Below are 21,636 nucleotides of genomic sequence, written 5' to 3' on the forward strand. Positions count from 1 at the left end.
GAATAGAGGCATGGACTATTTTTTAAACGGTGACAAAATTCATAATGCTAAAGTGCAAAGGGACTTGGGAGTCCTAGTCCAGGATTCTCTAAAGGTAAACTTGCAGGTTGAGTCCGTAATTAAGAAAGCAAATGTAATGTTGTCATTTATCTCAAGAGGCTTGGAATACAAAAGCAGGGATGTACTTCTGAGGCTTTATAAAGCACTGGTTAGGCCCCATTTGGAGTACTGTGAGCAATTTTGGGCCCCACACCTCAGGAAGGACATACTGGCACTGGAGCGGGTCCAGCGGAGATTCACACGGATGATCCCAGGAATGGTAGGCCTGACATACGATGAACGTCTGAGGATCGTGGGATTATATTCATTGGAGTTTAGGAGGTTGAGGGGAGATCTGATAGAAACTTACAAGGTAATGAACGGCTTAGATAGGATGGACGTAGGGAAGTTGTTTCCATTAACAGGGGAGACTAGGACGCGGGGGCACAGCCTTAGAATAAAAGGGAGTCACTTTAGAACAGAGATGAGGAGAAATTTCTTCAGCCAGAGAGTGGTGGGTCTGTGGAATTCATTGCCACAGAGGGCTGTGGAGGCCGAGACGTTGAGCGTCTTCAAGACAGAAATTGATAAATTCTTGATTTCTCGAGGAATTAAGGGCTATGGGGAGAGAGCGGGTAAATGGAGTTGAAATCAACCATGATTGAATGGTGGAGTGGACTCGATGGGCCGAATGGCCTTACTTCCGCTCCTATGTCTTATGGTCTTATGGTCTTAATGCGGCAACCAGAACTGTACGCAATACTCCAAATGCAGCCGCACCAGAGTTTTGTACAGTTGCAGCATGACCTCATGGCTTTAAAACTCAATCCTTCAACCAATGAAAGCTAACACACCGTACGCCTTCTTAACAACCCTATCAATCTGGGTGCCAACTTTCAGGGATCTATGCACATGGACACCCAGATCCCTCTGTTCATCCACACTACCAAGTATCTTACCATTAGCCCAGTACTCTGTATTCCTGTTACTCCTTCCAAAGTGAATCACCTCACACTTTTCCGCATTAAACTCCATTTGCCACCTCTCAGCCCAGCTCTGCAGCTTATCTACGTCCCTCTGTAACCTGCAACTTCCTTCTGCACTGTCCACAACTCCACCGACTGTAGTGTCATCCGCAAGGAGGTCATGCTGCAACTGTACAAAACTCTGGTGCGGCCGCATTTGGAGTATTGCGTACAGTTCTGGTCGCCGTATTATAGGAAAGATGTGGAAGTGTTGGAAAGGGTGCAGAGGAGATTTACCAGGATGTTGCCTGGTATGGTGGGAAAATCGTATGAGGAAAGGCTGAGGGGCTTGAGGCTGTTTTCGTTAGAGAGAAGAAGGTTAAGAGGTGACTTAATAGAGGCATACAAGATGATCTGAGGATTAGATAGGGTGGATAGTGAGAGCCTTTTTCCTCGGATGGTGTTGGCTAGCACGAGGGGACATAGCTTTAAATTGAGGGGTGAGAGATATAGGACAGATGTTAGAGGTAGGTTCTTTACTCAGAGAGTAGTAAGGGCATGGAATGCCCTGCCTGCAGCAGTAGTGGACTTGTCAACATTAAGAGCATTCAAATGGTTATTGGATAAACATATGGATGATATTGGAATAGTGTAGATTAGAGGGGCTTTAGATTGGTTCCACTGGTCGGCACAACATCGAGGGCCGAAGGGCCTGTACTGTGTTGTAATGTTCTATGTTCTATGTAACCCATCCTTCCACGCCCTCATCCAGGTCATTTTAAAAAATGACAAACAGCAGTGGCCCCAAAACAGATCCTTGCGGTACACCACTAGTAACTGAACTCCAGGATGAATATTTCCCATCAACCACCACCTTCTGTCTTCTTACAGCTAGCCAATTCCTGATCCAAACCACTAAATCGCCCTCAATCCCATGCCTCCGTATCTTCTGCAAAAGCTTACCATGGGGAACTTTATCAAACGCTTTGCTGAAATCCATATACACCACATCAACTGCTTTACCCTCATCCACCTCTTTGGTCACCTTCTCAAATAACTCAATAAGGTTTGTGAGGCACGACCTACCCTTCACAAAACCGTGCTGACTATCCCTAATCAAATTATTCCTTTCTAGATTATTATAAATCCTATCTCGTATAATCCTTGGGAATTTGTGGCAGAAGGAGCGCTTTTTATCTTTTTCTTTCAGGTCCCAAAAACTGGTGAAAGTTTAAGGCTTTAATTTGGGATCAGGTAGGAGATATTTCTGTTTATTCATCAGATGCTGGCTCGGCCAGCATTTATTGCCCATCCCTAATTGCCCTTTGAGAAGGCTGTGGCAGCTTCATTCTTAAATCGCTGTAGTCTCTGAGGTGTAGGTATACCCACAGTGCTGTTAGGGAGGGAATTCCAGGATTTTGACTCAGTGACGGTGAAGGAACAGCAATATATTTCCAAGTCAGGATGATGAATAACCTGGAGGGGAGCCTCCAGGTGGGGGTGTTCCCAGGTATCTGCTGCCCTTGCCCTTCTAGATGGTAGAGGTCGTGTGTTTGGTCAGTGATACCAAAGGAACATTGGTGAATTGCCGCAGTGCATCTTGTAGATAATACACACGACTGCCACTGTGAATCAGTGGTGGAGGGAGTGGGTGTTTGTGGATGGGGTGCCAATCAAGCGGGGCTGCTTTGTCCTGGATGGTGTCGAGCTTCTCGAGTGTTGTTGGAGCTGCACCATCCAGGCAAGTGGAGAGTGTTCCATCACACTCCTGACTTGTGCCTTGTAGGTGTTGGGGAGTCAGGAGGTGAGTTACTCACTGCAGGATTCCCAGAATCTGACCTGCTTTTGTAGCCACAGTATTTATGTGGCTGGTCCAGTTCAGTTTCTGGTCAATGGTAACCCCCGGATGTTGGCAGTGGGGGGTTCAGTGATGGTAATGCCATTGAATGTCAAGGAGGGATGGTTAGATTCTCCCTTGTTGGCGCTGGTCATTGCTCTGGCCCTTGTGTGGCGCAAATGTTACTTGTCACTTGTCAGTCCCAGCCTGGATATTGTTCAGGTCTTGCTGCATTTGAACATGGACTGCTTCAGTCGCTGAGGAGTTGTGAATGATGCTGAACATTGTGCAATAATTGGCGAACATCCCCACTTCTGACCTTATGATGGAGGGAAGGTCATTGATGAAGCAGCTGGAGATTGTTGGGTCTCGGACACTCCCCTGAGGGACTCCTGCAGAGATGTCCTGGAGCTGAGATGACTGACCCTCCACAACCACAACCATCTCCCTTTGTGCCGGGTATGACTCCAACCAGCGGGGAGTTTGCCCCCTGAAACCCATTGATTCCAGTTTCACTAGGGCTCCTTGATGTCACACTCGGTCAGATGCTGCCTTGATGTCAAGGGCTGTCACTCTCACCTCTGGAATTCAACTCTTTTGTCCATGTTTGAACCAAGGCTGTAATGAGGTCAGGAGCTGACTGACCCTGGCAGAACCCAAACTGGGCGTCACTGAGCAGGTTATTGCTGAGCAGGTGCTGCTTGATAGCACTGTCGATGACCCCTTCCATCACTTTACTGATGATCGAGAGTAGACTGATTGGGCGGTAATTGGCCGGGTTGGATTGTCCTGCTTTTTGTGTACAGGACATACCTGGGCAATTTTCCACATTGCTGGGTAGATGCCAGTGTTGTAACTGTACTGAAAGAGCACGGGCATTCGGCCTCTGATATTCGGGTAAGCGTTCTCCAAGGCGGCCTTCACGACACACGACAGCGCAGAGTCGCTGAGCAGAAACTGATAGCCAAGTTCCGCACACACGAGGACGGCCTCAATCGGGATATTGGGTTCATGCCACACTATTTGTAACCCCCACAGCTTGCCTGGACCTGCAAAGTTTCACTGGCTGTCTTGTCTGGAGACAATACACATCTCTTTAACCTGTCTTGATGCTCTCTCCACTCACATTGTTTGTATCTTAAAGACTTGATTAGCTGTAAGTATTCGCATTCCAACCATTATTCATGTAAATTGAGTCTGTGTCTTTTTTGCCCTGTTTGTGAACAGAATTCCCACTCACCTGAAGAAGGGGCTTGGAGCTCCAAAAGCTTGTGTGGCTTTTGCTACCAAATAAACCTGTTGGACTTGAACCTGCTGTTGTTAACCTTCTTACTGAAAGAGCTTGGCCAGGGGAGTGGCAAGTTCTGGAGCACAAGTCTTCAGGACAACATTCCCTCAACTCCTTATCCCAGCATCCCTTGGGGAACTAATTCTTTGCATCAGATTTTCATTTTGCTCCGAAGTTTCAAAATTGTATTTGAATCAACTCAACATCTTTCCAAACCCACCCCCTCCCCCCAGTCTGCAAACCCACCCCCTCCCCCCCCACCTGCAAACCCACCCCCTCCCCCCCGCCTGCAAACCCACCCCCTCCCCACAGTCTGCAAACCCACCCCCTCCTCCCAGTCTGCAAACCCAGCCCCTCCCCCCACCTGCAAACCCACCCCCTCCCCCCGCCTGCAAACCCACCCCCTCCCCCCCGCCTGCAAACCCACCCCCTCCCCCCGCCTGCAAACCCACCCCCTCCCCCCCGCCTGCAAACCCACCCCCTCCCCCCCGCCTGCAAACCCACCCCCTCCCCCCCGCCTGCAAACCCACCCCCTCCCCCCCGCCTGCAAACCCACCCCCTCCTCCCCGCCTGCAAACCCACCCCCTCCCCCCGCCTGCAAACCCACCCCCTCCCCCCGCCTGCAAACCCACCCCCTCCCCCCAGTCTGCAAACCCACCCCCTCCCCCCGCCTGCAAACCCACACCCTCCCCCCGCCTGCAAACCCACCCCCTCCCCCCCGCCTGCAAACCCACCCCCTCCCCCCGCCTGCAAACCCACCCCCTCCCCCCCGCCTGCAAACCCACCCCCTCCCCCCGCCTGCAAACCCACCCCCTCCCCCCAGTCTGCAAACCCACCCCCTCCCCCCCGCCTGCAAACCCACCCCCTCCCCCCTGTCTGCAGAATATTTGCTGTGTCTGATCTCCACCCGCGGGCAATGTTTAAGGTTAAAGCCTCACTCACCGGAGCCGGTCCCTTCGGATTGAACCAGCCTGGTCGCTCCCATCCGTGTCTCTCCTGGAATACACAGCCTTGCTGGACAAGCTCCTGGAGATGGAGGAATGTGAATTCTTAATCATCACCAAAGGACTGGGAAAATCTCCCATTGTGGGTGTAGTGTGTGCCCAGTGCCTGAAACACACACACACACCCCTTCCCCCCTACCCAGACCCACTGAGCCCCTTCTCTGTATTCTCCCCTCCTAGACATCCACATCCCCTCGCCATCCCACCCGCACATTGCCCTGAACTCACCCTCCTGTACACCAATATACCCCCACTGTGTCTCCATAATCCCCATGCCGTACCCTTCTCCCCTCCCAGTATGCCCCTCCCCATACCCCAATCTCTCGTATTCCCACACCCTGCCTCCCCATACCCCCAACCCCCCTCCCCATCCCCCTACCCCCTTTCTCCGTACCACATAGCGCCAATCCCCTTCCCTTTACCCACAACCCACCTCCCTGTGCATCCCTCTATCCGGTTTCACCCCCATCCCTGGGGATTTTTAGATGGGGACTGGGTTATGGTTAAAGTTCAGTTGAGATTTGGGGTTTAGTATTGACCTGTGAACCCCTCCTTGCCCCTCTCCCCAGATACAAACCAAGACTTAGTATTCCTAACTTCTGCTCTGACTTTATTTAAATATTTATCTGATCTGGGGATCTGTGTTGAATGAAACATTTTACAACCTTTCCACAAAACAAATTGATTCCTGAACCTCCTTACACAGAACAACATTGAGATTCGCCCAGTCGGCCTGAGGCTGTGAGGCTGAGAACACAAACTATGCCTCAATTCATCAATTCACAGGGTGCTGGGAGTAACCCTTTCAATCTTCTCTTACTGTTAACATTTAACAGCTTTTATTCTGGAAATTGAACACTGCCCATCTTTGTACAACACAAAACAGAATCTCTCATTTCCAAACACGCGGCAGTCTGTGACACACACACAGAATGAGACTGTATTTAATGTGGGTGCTTACTGGATTAGGGAAGGTGGAACCAGTGTGGAGAATGATCCTCGATGTATCTGGGGGTTTAACCCTTTCACTGTTCTGTCACTGATGTTTGGAGAATTATCATGCGCTAAAATGTCTCCTGGTACGAGGGGTATCACAGTGCCAGGAGGTAAACACAGCCCTGTCACTGCCGACAAATATCGACTGAAACATGTTACAGATTCAATTTCCTTCTCTCCTAAACGCCTGGCATTTCTACCAGGGAGACGGCACAAATCATTTGTTATTCGACTCTGCACGTTTATATCCAGGGCAGTTCAGTGAGTCTCCCTGGAGATAGAGACAGAAGTGTTGAGTCTGACGTATTAGACAAGACAGGAAGAGTTTGTGAGGGAGATGTCGACAGCTGGGGTGAGTGGCAGGAAGTCAATTTCTCCTGTTCCTTGGGTATTCCGAGCAAGAATCATGGGGGAATTTACAGAAAGGTGTTGAAGATAGGAGCACAGGTCTTTTAACCATTGACCCTTTTGGCAGCTCACCTTCAGAACGCACTCCACCGGTATTTTGGGAATTCTGCCCTTATCCTGACCCTGGGAATGCCCCCTCCCCTGTCCATCTGCCCATGAACAAGTCCCCTCCCAATGGTCAGCACTGACCTGATGCAAGGGATCGAGTCTCAGGTTCCTTCCAGCAAGCGGTTCATCGTGAGGAAAAACCACTGAGTAATTTTTGGCGTAGGATTCGTGGCTCCGCTCTCGGATCCAGCGGTTGTTATTGGTCAGTGAGTGATGGAAACGTCTGTGACAGAAAATACAGGACATCAGCACACACTCACTTCCCAGCCAGAGAGTCACCCTGGGGAAAACATCTGGAGGGAGAGAGAGAGAGAGAGGGAGAGAGAGAGACGCAAACGGAGAGAGATGTGAACAGAGCAAAGACAGATGGGCATGTGGAGGAACAGAGAGAGAAAGACGGGCAGGTGGGAGGGGAGGTGAGAGTGGGAGGGGAGGGGAGGGGGAGGGAAGTGTGGGAGAGGGAGGGGGGTTCGAGAGGGACAAAGGTAGAGGGGGAGTGCAAAGGCGGGGGGCGGTGCATTAATGTGAGCTGGAGCATGATGCCTCCAGACTGTCAATGACAATGTTGATGGGTGTTTTTGTGATTGGGTGGCTGGTTCCACTGTGGCTCTGTAGGCTGGAGCCTTTGCTGTTTGCGGTTATAATCAATGATTTAAGTATAGAGGAGGTTTGCAGATGGGAGGAAAACAGTCCTGTGGTTGATGGTAATAAAGAAAGCTGTAGACTGCAGGAAGTTATCCATGGACTGGGCAGTGAGCAGAAAAGCGGCAAATGGCATTCAGTCTGGCGAGAGTGAATAATCTAACTGCAGGAACAAAGGAGGGAATACACAAACAATGCAAAGATTCTGAACCGTACAGAGGCATCTTGGAGTGCGTGTCCCCCGATCCCTGAAGGGAAAGGACAGATGGTTAAGAAGCCAAAGGGAACACTTCCCCATGACCCAGGCCTGAGTGGAAGGGCACAGAGGTTCCATGAGAATTATATAAAACACTAGTCAGAACACAACTAGAGTATTGAGTAAAGTTCTGGTTAGTGCACTAGAGGAAGCAGCATTGTCACCAGCAAGCACCTCAATAAACAGGGACAGAGAGTTCAACAACTCCGGGGGCACATGGGGAGGAGGATTGAGGAAATGGGCAAAATGTTCCCAAAAACTGAAGTGTCAAAGCGGTGCGAAAACGGTACCTCTCTCAGTGAGGAAGTAACGCAAACTTCAGGCACTCTGTGCAAAACAGAACGGTCATCCGATTCTCACCAGTATGGGGAGGGGCAGGTATCAAATCTCGCCAGTGAAGCTGGCTGCTGAGTTCTAGGAATGCCAATGCGCAGGTGCCTTGATCTCCCAGTGGACTGGGGTACGGGTCCCACACAGAGACTCTCACTGGGGGACGGGTCCCACACACACAGACTCTCACTGGGGTACGGGTCCCACACAGAGACTCTCACTAGGGTACGGGTCCCACACACACTGACTCTCACTGGGGTACGGGTCCCACACACACTGACTCTCACTGGGGTACGGGTCCCACACAGAGACTCTCACTAGGGTACGGGTCCCACACACTGACTCTCACTAGGGTACGGGTCCCACACACACTGACTCTCACTGGGGTACAGGTTCCACACAGAGACTCTCACTAGGGTACGGGTCCCACACACACTGACTCTCACTGGGGTACAGGTTCCACACAGAGACTCTCACTAGGGTACGGGTCCCACACACACTGACTCTCACTGGGGTACAGGTTCCACACAGAGACTCTCACTAGGGTACGGGTCCCACACACACTGACTCTCACTGGGGTACATAGAACATAGAACATAGAACATTACAGCGCAGAACAGGCCCTTCGGCCCACGATGTTGCACCGACCAGTTAAAAAAAAAACTGTGACCCTCCAACCTAAACCAATTTCTTTTCGTCCATGAACCTATCTACGGATCTCTTAAACGCCCCCAAACTAGGCGCATTTACTACTGATGCTGGCAGGGCATTCCAATCCCTCACCACCCTCTGGGTAAAGAACCTACCCCTGACATCGGTTCTATAACTACCCCCCCTCAATTTAAAGCCATGCCCCCTCGTGCTGGATTTCTCCATCAGAGGAAAAAGGCTATCACTATCCACCCTATCTAAACCTCTAATCATCTTATATGTTTCAATAAGATCCCCTCTTAGCCGCCGCCTTTCCAGCGAAAACAATCCCAAATCCCTCAGCCTCTCCTCATAGGATCTCCCCTCCATACCAGGCAACATCCTGGTAAACCTCCTCTGCACCCTCTCCAAAGCCTCCACATCCTTCCTGTAATGTGGGGACCAGAACTGCACACAGTACTCCAAGTGCGGCCGCACCAGAGTTGTGTACAGTTGCAACATAACGCTACGACTCCTAAATTCAATCCCCCTACCAATAAACGCCAAGACACCATATGCCTTCTTAACAACCTTATCTACTTGATTCCCAACTTTCAGGGAGCTATGCACACATACACCTAGATCCCTCTGCTCCTCCACACTATTCAAAGTCCTCCCGTTAGCCCTATACTCAACACATCTGTTATTCCTACCAAAGTGAATTACCTCACACTTCTCCGCATTAAACTCCATCCGCCACCTCTCGGCCCAACTTTGCAACCTGTCTAAGTCTTCCTGCAAACTACGACACCCTTCCTCACTGTCTACCACACCACCGACTTTGGTGTCATCAGCAAATTTGCTAATCCACCCAACTATACCCTCATCCAGATCATTAATAAATATTACAAACAGCAGTGGCCCCAAAACAGATCCCTGAGGTACACCACTTGTAACCGCACTCCATGATGAATATTTACTATCAACCACCACCCTCTGTTTCCTATCCGCTAGCCAATTCCTGATCCAATTTCCTAGATCACCCCCAATCCCATACATCTGCATTTTCTGCAGAAGCCTACCATGGTTCCACACACACTGACTCTCACTGGGGTACGGGTTCCACACACACTGACTCTCACTGGGGTACGGGTCCCACACCCACTGACTCTCACTGGGGTACGGGTTCCACACACACAGACTCTCACTGGGGTACGGGTTCCACACCCACTGGCTCTCACTGGGGTACGGGTTCCACACACACTGACTCTCACTGGGGTACGGGTCCCACACACACTGACTCTCACTGGGGTACCGGTCCCACACACACTGACTCTCACTGGGGTACGGGTCCCACACACACTGACTCTCACTGGGGTATGGTTCCCACACACACTGACTCTCACTGGGGTACGGGTTCCACACACACTGACTCTCACTGGGGTACGGGTTCCACACACACAGACTCTCACTGGGGGACGGGTCCCACACACACAGACTCTCACTGGGGTACGGGTCCCACACACACAGACTCTCACTGGGGTACGGGTCCCACACACACTGACTCTCACTGGGGTACGGGTTCCACACACACTGACTCTCACTGGGGTACGGGTCCCACACACACTGACCCTCACTGGGGTACGGGTCCCACACACACTGACACTCACTGGGGTACGGGTCCCACACACACAGACACTCACTGGGGTACAGATTGGCTGAATCTCTATGTTGGGTGAAGTGTTTCCTTGTTTTTTACGGGACTTACCGAATGTCGTAACCATACATGTCCTTCTCTGGCCGTCCGTGAATGACCCAGTGAGCCAGTTCCTTCCCACAGCCACCTCCCAACATCATTCCTGAGAAATAACTTCAATTTACTATCACTCTAAACATCTGGAAAATGCTGCAACAGCTGTGAATCCTCACAGCACCTTCTTATCAATGTACACTCGGCACAATTATCATTGGGACTGAGAAGACTGCATGTCGGCAACCTCAGGGGTCAGGCGTGACTCAGCACATCCATCTCTGACACCGAAAGCGGTAGGTTCATACGGTCAGCGCTGAGGGGGTGCCGCACTGTCAGAGGGTCAGCACTGAGGGGGTGCCGCACTGTCAGAGGGTCAGTGCTGATGGGGTGCCGCACTGTCAGAGGGTCAGTGCTGAGGGAGCGCCACACTGTCAGAGGGTCAGTACTGAGGGAGTGCCGCACTGTCAGAGGGTCAGTGCTGAGGGAGTGCCGCACTGTCAGAGGGTCAGTACTGGGAGAGTGCTGCACCGTCGGAGGGTCAGTGCTAAGGGAGTGCCACACTGTCAGAGGGTCAGTACAGAGGGAGCGCCACACTGTCAGAGGGTCAGTACTGAGGGAGTGCCGCACTGTCAGAGGGTCAGTGCTGAGGGAGTGCCGCACTGTCAGAGGGTCAGTACTGAGGGAGTGCCACACTGTCAGAGGGTCAGTGCTGAGGGAGTGCCACACTGTCAGAGGGTCAGTGCTGAGGGAGTGCCACACTGTCAGAGGGTCAGTACTGAGGGAGTGCCGCACTGTCAGAGGGTCAGTACTGAGGGAGTGCCGCACTGTCAGAGGGTCAGTACTGAGGGAGTGCCACACTGTCAGAGGGTCAGTACTGAGGGAGTGCCGCACTGTCAGAGGGTCAGTACATCCTCTCCTTGGTCTCCGATAACATCTGAGATGGAACACAAGTTCCTCAGAAAACTGTTGATAATGTTGAGGTTTAACCAATCAGCCTCTAGCAAGGAAATACAGACACTGAGCTGACCCAGAGACCAACCAATCCCCTCCTCACCTGCACTGTTGAATCCACATCCCAAGTAGAAGCCTCGGAGTTCTGGAGTCTCCCCCATCAGGGGCTTGTGGTCAGCAGTGAAGGATTCTGTGAGACATCATATTGTGACGGAGTGAAAAACCAGCAGAGAGGAAGCAGACACCACCCCCACCAGTGAGTGTATATAACACAGACCCCTCACTCACCCAGTGAGTGTATATAACACAGACCCCTCACTCACCCAGTGAGTGTATATAACACAGGCCCCTCACTAACCCAGTGAGTGTATATAACACAGACCCCTCACTAACCCAGTGAGTGTATATAACACAGACCCCTCACTAACCCAGTGAGTGTATATAACACAGACCCCTCACTAACCCAGTGACTGTATATAACACAGACCCCTCACTAACCCAGTGAGTGTATATAACACAGGCCCCTCACTCACCCAGTGACTGTATATAACACAGGCCCCTCACTCACCCAGTGAGTGTATATAACACAGACCCCTCACTAACCCAGTGAGTGTATATAACACAGACCCCTCACTAACCCAGTGAGTGTATATAACACAGGCCCCTCACTCACCCAGTGAGTGTATATAACACAGGCCCCTCACTAACGCAGTGAGTGTATATAACACAGACCCCTCACTAACCCAGTGAGTGTATATAACACAGGCCCCTCACTCACCCAGTGACTGTATATAACACAGGCCCCTCACTCACCCAGTGAGTGTATATAACACAGACCCCTCACTAACCCAGTGAGTGTATATAACACAGACCCCTCACTAACCCAGTGAGTGTATATAACACAGGCCCCTCACTCACCCAGTGACTGTATATAACACAGACCCCTCACTAACCCAGTGAGTGTATATAACACAGACCCCTCACTAACCCAGTGAGTGTATATAACACAGACCCCTCACTAACCCAGTGAGTGTATATAACACAGACCCCTCACTAACCCAGTGACTGTATATAACACAGGCCCCTCACTCACCCAGTGAGTGTATATAACACAGACCCCTCACTAACCCAGTGACTGTATATAACACAGGCCCCTCACTAACCCAGTGAGTGTATATAACACAGACCCCTCACTAACCCAGTGAGTGTATATAACACAGACCCCTCACTCACCCAGTGAGTGTATATAACACAGGCCCCTCACTCACCCAGTGAGTGTATATAACACAGGCCCCTCACTAACCCAGTGAGTGTATATAACACAGGCCCCTCACTCACCCAGTGAGTGTATATAACACAGGCCCCTCACTAACCCAGTGAGTGTATATAACACAGGCCCCTCACTCACCCAGTGAGTGTATATAACACAGACCCCTCACTCACCCAGTGAGTGTATATAACACAGACCCCTCACTAACCCAGTGAGTGTATATAACACAGGCCCCTCACTCACCCAGTGAGTGTATATAACACAGGCCCCTCACTCACCCAGTGAGTGTATATAACACAGGCCCCTCACTAACCCAGTAAGTGTATATAACACAGACCCCTCACTAACCCAGTGAGTGTATATAACACAGACCCCTCACTAACCCAGTGAGTGTATATAACACAGGCCCCTCACTAACCCAGTGAGTGTATATAACACAGACCCCTCACTAACCCAGTGAGTGTATATAACACAGGCCCCTCACTAACCCAGTGAGTGTATATATCACAGACCCCTCACTCACCCAGTGAGTGTATATAACACAGGCCCCTCACTAACGCAGTGAGTGTATATAACACAGGCCCCTCACTAACCCAGTGAGTGTATATAACACAGACCCCTCACTAACCCAGTGAGTGTATATAACACAGGCCCCTCACTAACCCAGTGAGTGTATATAACACAGACCCCTCACTAACCCAGTGAGTGTATATAACACAGGCCCCTCACTAACCCAGTGAGTGTATATAACACAGGCCCCTCACTAACCCAGTGAGTGTATATAACACAGACCCCTCACTAACCCAGTGAGTGTATATAACACAGACCCCTCACTAACCCAGTGAGTGTATATAACACAGGCCCCTCACTAACCCAGTGAGTGTATATAACACAGACCCCTCACTAACCCAGTGAGTGTATATAACACAGGCCCCTCACTAACCCAGTGAGTGTATATAACACAGACCCCTCACTAACCCAGTGAGTGTATATAACACGGACCCCTCAGTAACCCAGTGAGTGTATATAACACAGGCCCCTCACTAACCCAGTGAGTGTATATAACACAGACCCCTCACTAACCCAGTGAGTGTATATAACACAGGCCCCTCACTCACCCAGTGAGTGTATATAACACAGACCCCTCACTAACCCAGTGAGTGTATATAACACAGACCCCTCACTCACCCAGTGAGTGTATATAACACAGGCCCCTCACTAACCCAGTGAGTGTATATAACACAGACCCCTCACTCACCCAGTGAGTGTATATATCACAGACCCCTCACTAACCCAGTGAGTGTATATAACACAGACCCCTCACTAACCCAGTGAGTGTATATAACACAGGCCCCTCACTAACCCAGTGAGTGTATATAACACAGACCCCTCACTAACCCAGTGAGTGTATATAACACAGGCCCCTCACTAACCCAGTGAGTGTATATAACACAGACCCCTCACTAACCCAGTGAGTGTATATAACACAGACCCCTCACTAACCCAGTGAGTGTATATAACACAGGCCCCTCACTAACCCAGTGAGTGTATATAACATAGGCCCCTCACTAACCCAGTGAGTGTATATAACACAGGCCCCTCACTCACCCAGTGAGTGTATATAACACAGACCCCTCACTCGCCCAGTGAGTGTATATAACACAGACCCCTCACTAACCCAGTGAGTGTATATAACACAGGCCCCTCACTCACCCAGTGAGTGTATATAACACAGACCCCTCACTCGCCCAGTGAGTGTATATAACACAGACCCCTCACTAACCCAGTGAGTGTATATAACACAGACCCCTCACTAACCCAGTGAGTGTATATAACACAGACCCCTCACTCACCCAGTGAGTGTATATAACACAGACCCCTCACTAACCCAGTGAGTGTATATAACACAGGCCCCTCACTAACCCAGTGAGTGTATATATCACAGACCCCTCACTAACCCAGTGAGTGTATATAACACAGACCCCTCACTAACCCAGTGAGTGTATATAACACAGGCCCCTCACTAACCCAGTGAGTGTATATAACACAGACCCCTCACTAACCCAGTGAGTGTATATAACACAGACCCCTCACTAACCCAGTGAGTGTATATAACACAGGCCCCTCACTAACCCAGTGAGTGTATATAACACAGACCCCTCACTCACCCAGTGAGTGTATATAACACAGACCCCTCACTAACCCAGTGAGTGTATATAACACAGACCCCTCACTCACCCAGTGAGTGTATATAACACAGACCCCTCACTCACCCAGTGAGTGTATATAACACAGACCCCTCACTAACCCAGTGACTGTATATAACACAGACCCCTCACTCACCCAGTGAGTGTATATAACACAGACCCCTCACTCACCCAGTGAGTGTATATAACACAGACCCCTCACTCACCCAGTGAGTGTATATAACACAGGCCCCTCACTCACCCAGTGAGTGTATATAACACAGGCCCCTCACTAACCCAGTGAGTGTATATATCACAGACCCCTCACTAACCCAGTGAGTGTATATAACACAGGCCCCTCACTAACCCAGTGAGTGTATATAACACAGACCCCTCACTAACCCAGTGAGTGTATATATCACAGACCCCTCACTAACCCAGTGAGTGTATATAACACAGACCCCTCACTAACCCAGTGAGTGTATATAACACAGACCCCTCACTAACCCAGTGAGTGTATATAACACAGACCCCTCACTAACCCAGTGAGTGTATATAACACAGACCCCTCACTCGCCCAGTGAGTGTATATAACACAGGCCCCTCACTAACCCAGTGAGTGTATATAACACAGGCCCCTCACTCACCCAGTGAGTGTATATAACACAGACCCCTCACTCACCCAGTGAGTGTATATAACACAGACCCCTCACTAACCCAGTGAGTGTATATAACACAGGCCCCTCACTCACCCAGTGAGTGTATATAACACAGGCCCCTCACTCACCCAGTGAGTGTATATAACACAGGCCCCTCACTAACCCAGTGAGTGTATATAACACAGACCCCTCACTAACCCAGTGAGTGTATATAACACAGACCCCTCACTAACCCAGTGAGTGTATATAACACAGGCCCCTCACTAACCCAGTGAGTGTATATAACACAGACCCCTCACTAACCCAGTGAGTGGAGATAACACAGGCCCCTCACTAACCCAGTGAGTGTATATATCACAGACCCCTCACTCACCCAGTGAGTGTATATAACACAGGCCCCTCACTAACCCAGTGAGTGTATATAACACAGGCCCCTCACTAACCCAGTGAGTGTATATAACACAGACCCCTCACTAACCCAGTGAGTGTATATAACACAGGCCCCTCACTAACCCAGTGAGTGTATATAACACAGACCCCTCACTAACCCAGTGAGTGTATATAACACAGGCCCCTCACTAACCCAGTGAGTGTATATAACACAGGCCCCTCACTAACCCAGTGAGTGTATATAACACAGACCCCTCACTAACCCAGTGAGTGTATATAACACAGACCCCTCACTAACCCAGTGAGTGTATATAACACAGGCCCCTCACTAACCCAGTGAGTGTATATAACACAGACCCCTCACTAACCCAGTGAGTGTATATAACACAGGCCCCTCACTAACCCAGTGAGTGTATATAACACAGACCCCTCACTAACCCAGTGAGTGTATATAACACAGACCCCTCACTAACCCAGTGAGTGTATATAACACAGGCCCCTCACTAACCCAGTGAGTGTATATAACACAGACCCCTCACTAACCCAGTGAGTGTATATAACACAGGCCCCTCACTCACCCAGTGAGTGTATATAACACAGACCCCTCACTAACCCAGTGAGTGTATATAACACAGACCCCTCACTCACCCAGTGAGTGTATATAACACAGGCCCCTCACTAACCCAGTGAGTGTATATAACACAGACCCCTCACTCACCCAGTGAGTGTATATATCACAGACCCCTCACTAACCCAGTGAGTGTATATAACACAGACCCCTCACTAACCCAGTGAGTGTATATAACACAGGCCCCTCACTAACCCAGTGAGTGTATATAACACAGACCCCTCACTAACCCAGTGAGTGTATATAACACAGGCCCCTCACTAACCCAGTGAGTGTATATAACACAGACCCCTCACTAACCCAGTGAGTGTATATAACACAGACCCCTCACTAACCCAGTGAGTGTATATAACACAGGCCCCTCACTAACCCAGTGAGTGTATATAACATAGGCCCCTCACTAACCCAGTGAGTGTATATAACACAGGCCCCTCACTCACCCAGTGAGTGTATATAACACAGACCCCTCACTCGCCCAGTGAGTGTATATAACACAGACCCCTCACTAACCCAGTGAGTGTATATAACACAGGCCCCTCACTCACCCAGTGAGTGTATATAACACAGACCCCTCACTCGCCCAGTGAGTGTATATAACACAGACCCCTCACTAACCCAGTGAGTGTATATAACACAGACCCCTCACTAACCCAGTGAGTGTATATAACACAGACCCCTCACTCACCCAGTGAGTGTATATAACACAGACCCCTCACTAACCCAGTGAGTGTATATAACACAGGCCCCTCACTAACCCAGTGAGTGTATATATCACAGACCCCTCACTAACCCAGTGAGTGTATATAACACAGACCCCTCACTAACCCAGTGAGTGTATATAACACAGGCCCCTCACTAACCCAGTGAGTGTATATAACACAGACCCCTCACTAACCCAGTGAGTGTATATAACACAGACCCCTCACCAACCCAGTGAGTGTATATAACACAGGCCCCTCACTAACCCAGTGAGTGTATATAACACAGACCCCTCACTCACCCAGTGAGTGTATATAACACAGACCCCTCACTAACCCAGTGAGTGTATATAACACAGACCCCTCACTCACCCAGTGAGTGTATATAACACAGACCCCTCACTCACCCAGTGAGTGTATATAACACAGACCCCTCACTAACCCAGTGACTGTATATAACACAGACCCCTCACTCACCCAGTGAGTGTATATAACACAGACCCCTCACTCACCCAGTGAGTGTATATAACACAGACCCCTCACTCACCCAGTGAGTGTATATAACACAGGCCCCTCACTCACCCAGTGAGTGTATATAACACAGACCCCTCACTCGCCCAGTGAGTGTATATAACACAGACCCCTCACTCGCCCAGTGAGTGTATATAACACAGACCCCTCACTAACCCAGTGAGTGTATATAACACAGGCCCCTCACTAACCCAGTGAGTGTATATAACACAGACCCCTCACTAACCCAGTGAGTGTATATAACACAGACCCCTCACTCGCCCAGTGAGTGTATATAACACAGGCCCCTCACTAACCCAGTGAGTGTATATAACACAGGCCCCTCACTCGCCCAGTGAGTGTATATAACACAGACCCCTCACTAACCCAGTGAGTGTATATAACACAGGCCCCTCACTCACCCAGTGAGTGTATATAACACAGACCCCTCACTAACCCAGTGAGTGTATATAACACAGACCCCTCACTAACCCAGTGAGTGTATATAACACAGGCCCCTCACTAACCCAGTGAGTGTATATAACACAGACCCCTCACTAACCCAGTGAGTGTATATAACACAGACCCCTCACTAACCCAGTGAGTGTATATAACACAGGCCCCTCACTAACCCAGTGAGTGTATATAACACAGACCCCTCACTAACCCAGTGAGTGTATATAACACAGACCCCTCACTAACCCAGTGAGTGTATATAACACAGGCCCCTCACTAACCCAGTGAGTGTATATAACACAGACCCCTCACTAACCCAGTGAGTGTATATAACACAGACCCCTCACTCGCCCAGTGAGTGTATATAACACAGACCCCTCACTAACCCAGTGAGTGTATATAACACAGACCCCTCACTCACCCAGTGAGTGTATATAACACAGGCCCCTCACTCACCCAGTGAGTGTATATAACACAGACCCCTCACTAACCCAGTGAGTGTATATAACACAGACCCCTCACTCGCCCAGTGAGTGTATATAACACAGACCCCTCACTAACCCAGTGAGTGTATATATCACAGACCCCTCACTAACCCAGTGAGTGTATATAACACAGACCCCTCACTAACCCAGTGAGTGTATATATCACAGACCCCTCACTAACCCAGTGAGTGTATATAACACAGACCCCTCACTAACCCAGTGAGTGTATATAACACAGACCCCTCACTAACCCAGTGAGTGTATATAACACAGGCCCCTCACTCACCCAGTGAGTGTATATAACACAGACCCCTCACTCACCCAGTGAGTGTATATATCACAGACCCCTCACTAACCCAGTGAGTGTATATAACACAGACCCCTCACTCACCCAGTGAGTGTATATAACACAGACCCCTCACTAACCCAGTGAGTGTATATAACACAGACCCCTCACTAACCCAGTGAGTGTATATAACACAGACCCCTCACTAACCCAGTGAGTGTATATAACACAGACCCCTCACTCGCCCAGTGAGTGTATATATCACAGACCCCTCACTCACCCAGTGAGTGTATATAACACAGACCCCTCACTAACCCAGTGAGTGTATATAACACAGGCCCCTCACTCACCCAGTGAGTGTATATAACACAGACCCCTCACTAACCCAGTGAGTGTATATAACACAGACCCCTCACTAACCCAGTGAGTGTATATAACACAGACCCCTCACTAACCCAGTGAGTGTATATAACACAGGCCCCTCACTCACCCAGTGAGTGTATATAACACAGACCCCTCACTCACCCAGTGAGTGTATATAACACAGGCCCCTCACTCGCCCAGTGAGTGTATATAACACAGACCCCTCACTAACCCAGTGAGTGTATATAACACAGACCCCTCACTCGCCCAGTGAGTGTATATAACACAGGCCCCTCACTCGCCCAGTGAGTGTATATAACACAGGCCCCTCACTCGCCCAGTGAGTGTATATAACACAGGCCCCTCACTCGCCCAGTGAGTGTATATAACACAGACCCCTCACTCGCCCAGTGAGTGTATATAACACAGGCCCCTCACTCACCCAGTGAGTGTATATAACACAGACCCCTCACTCGCCCAGTGAGTGTATATAACACAGGCCCCTCACTCGCCCAGTGAGTGTATATAACACAGACCCCTCACTCGCCCAGTGAGTGTATATAACACAGGCCCCTCACTCACCCAGTGAGTGTATATAACACAGACCCCTCACTAACCCAGTGAGTGTATATAACACAGACCCCTCACTAACCCAGTGAGTGTATATAACACAGACCCCTCACTAACCCAGTGAGTGTATATAACACAGGCCCCTCACTCGCCCAGTGAGTGTATATAACACAGGCCCCTCACTCGCCCAGTGAGTGTATATAACACAGGCCCCTCACTCGCCCAGTGAGTGTATATAACACAGACCCCTCACTCGCCCAGTGAGTGTATATAACACAGGCCCCTCACTCACCCAGTGAGTGTATATAACACAGACCCCTCACTAACCCAGTGAGTGTATATAACACAGACCCCTCACTAACCCAGTGAGTGTATATAACACAGACCCCTCACTCGCCCAGTGAGTGTATATAACACAGGCCCCTCACTAACCCAGTGAGTGTATATAACACAGACCCCTCACTCGCCCAGTGAGTGTATATAACACAGACCCCTCACTCGCCCAGTGAGTGTATATAACACAGACCCCTCACTAACCCAGTGACTGTATATAACACAGACCCCTCACTAACCCAGTGAGTGTATATAACACAGACCCCTCACTAACCCAGTGAGTGTATATAACACAGACCCCTCACTAACCCAGTGAGTGTATATAACACAGACCCCTCACTCACCCAGTGAGTGTATATAACACAGGCCCCTCACTCACCCAGTGAGTGTATATAACACAGGCCCCTCACTAACCCAGTGAGTGTATATAACACAGACCCCTCACTCGCCCAGTGAGTGTATATAACACAGGCCCCTCACTAACCCAGTGAGTGTATATAACACAGGCCCCTCACTAACCCAGTGAGTGTATATAACACAGACCCCTCACTCACCCAGTGAGTGTATATATCACAGACCCCTCACTCACCCAGTGAGTGTATATAACACAGGCCCCTCACTAACCCAGTGAGTGTATATAACACAGGCCCCTCACTAACCCAGTGAGTGTATATAACACAGACCCCTCACTCACCCAGTGAGTGTATATAACACAGGCCCCTCACTAACCCAGTGAGTGTATATAACACAGACCCCTCACTCACCCAGTGAGTGTATATATCACAGACCCCTCACTCACCCAGTGAGTGTATATAACACAGGCCCCTCACTAACCCAGTGAGTGTATATAACACAGACCCCTCACTCGCCCAGTGAGTGTATATAACACAGACCCCTCACTAACCCAGTGACTGTATATAACACAGACCCCTCACTAACCCAGTGAGTGTATATATCACAGACCCCTCACTCGCCCAGTGACTGTATATAACACAGACCCCTCACTAACCCAGTGAGTGTATATAACACAGACCCCTCACTCGCCCAGTGAGTGTATATAACACAGACCCCTCACTCGCCCAGTGAGTGTATATAACACAGACCCCTCACTAACCCAGTGAGTGTATATAACACAGACCCCTCACTAACCCAGTGAGTGTATATAACACAGACCCCTCACTCGCCCAGTGAGTGTATATAACACAGACCCCTCACTCGCCCAGTGAGTGTATATAACACAGACCCCTCACTCGCCCAGTGAGTGTATATAACACAGGCCCCTCACTAACCCAGTGAGTGTATATAACACAGGCCCCTCACTCGCCCAGTGAGTGTATATAACACAGGCCCCTCACTAACCCAGTGAGTGTATATAACACAGACCCCTCACTCGCCCAGTGAGTGTATATAACACAGACCCCTCACTCGCCCAGTGAGTGTATATAACACAGACCCCTCACTAACCCAGTGAGTGTATATATCACAGACCCCTCACTCGCCCAGTGAGTGTATATAACACAGACCCCTCACTCGCCCAGTGAGTGTATATAACACAGACCCCTCACTCGCCCAGTGAGTGTATATAACACAGGCCC

General features: G+C 49.9%; 1 protein-coding gene across 1 annotated transcript in view; it reads right to left on the reverse strand.

Moving 5' to 3' along the window:
* The window catches only part of sardh (sarcosine dehydrogenase), a 99,427-nt gene that overhangs the window by 51,554 nt on the left and 26,237 nt on the right, over positions 1 to 21,636 (reverse strand). The window contains exons 6-9 of the mRNA XM_078226135.1: positions 11,311 to 11,397; positions 10,272 to 10,362; positions 6,727 to 6,868; positions 5,072 to 5,155 (exon numbers count right to left, since the gene is read on the reverse strand). Coding sequence (XP_078082261.1) covers positions 5,072 to 5,155; positions 6,727 to 6,868; positions 10,272 to 10,362; positions 11,311 to 11,397 — 404 coding nt within the window. The remainder of the gene's footprint in view (positions 1 to 5,071; positions 5,156 to 6,726; positions 6,869 to 10,271; positions 10,363 to 11,310; positions 11,398 to 21,636) is intronic.

Source organism: Mustelus asterias, chromosome 13, assembly GCF_964213995.1.
Source record: "Mustelus asterias chromosome 13, sMusAst1.hap1.1, whole genome shotgun sequence".
NCBI classification, from domain to species: Eukaryota; Metazoa; Chordata; class Chondrichthyes; order Carcharhiniformes; family Triakidae; genus Mustelus; species Mustelus asterias.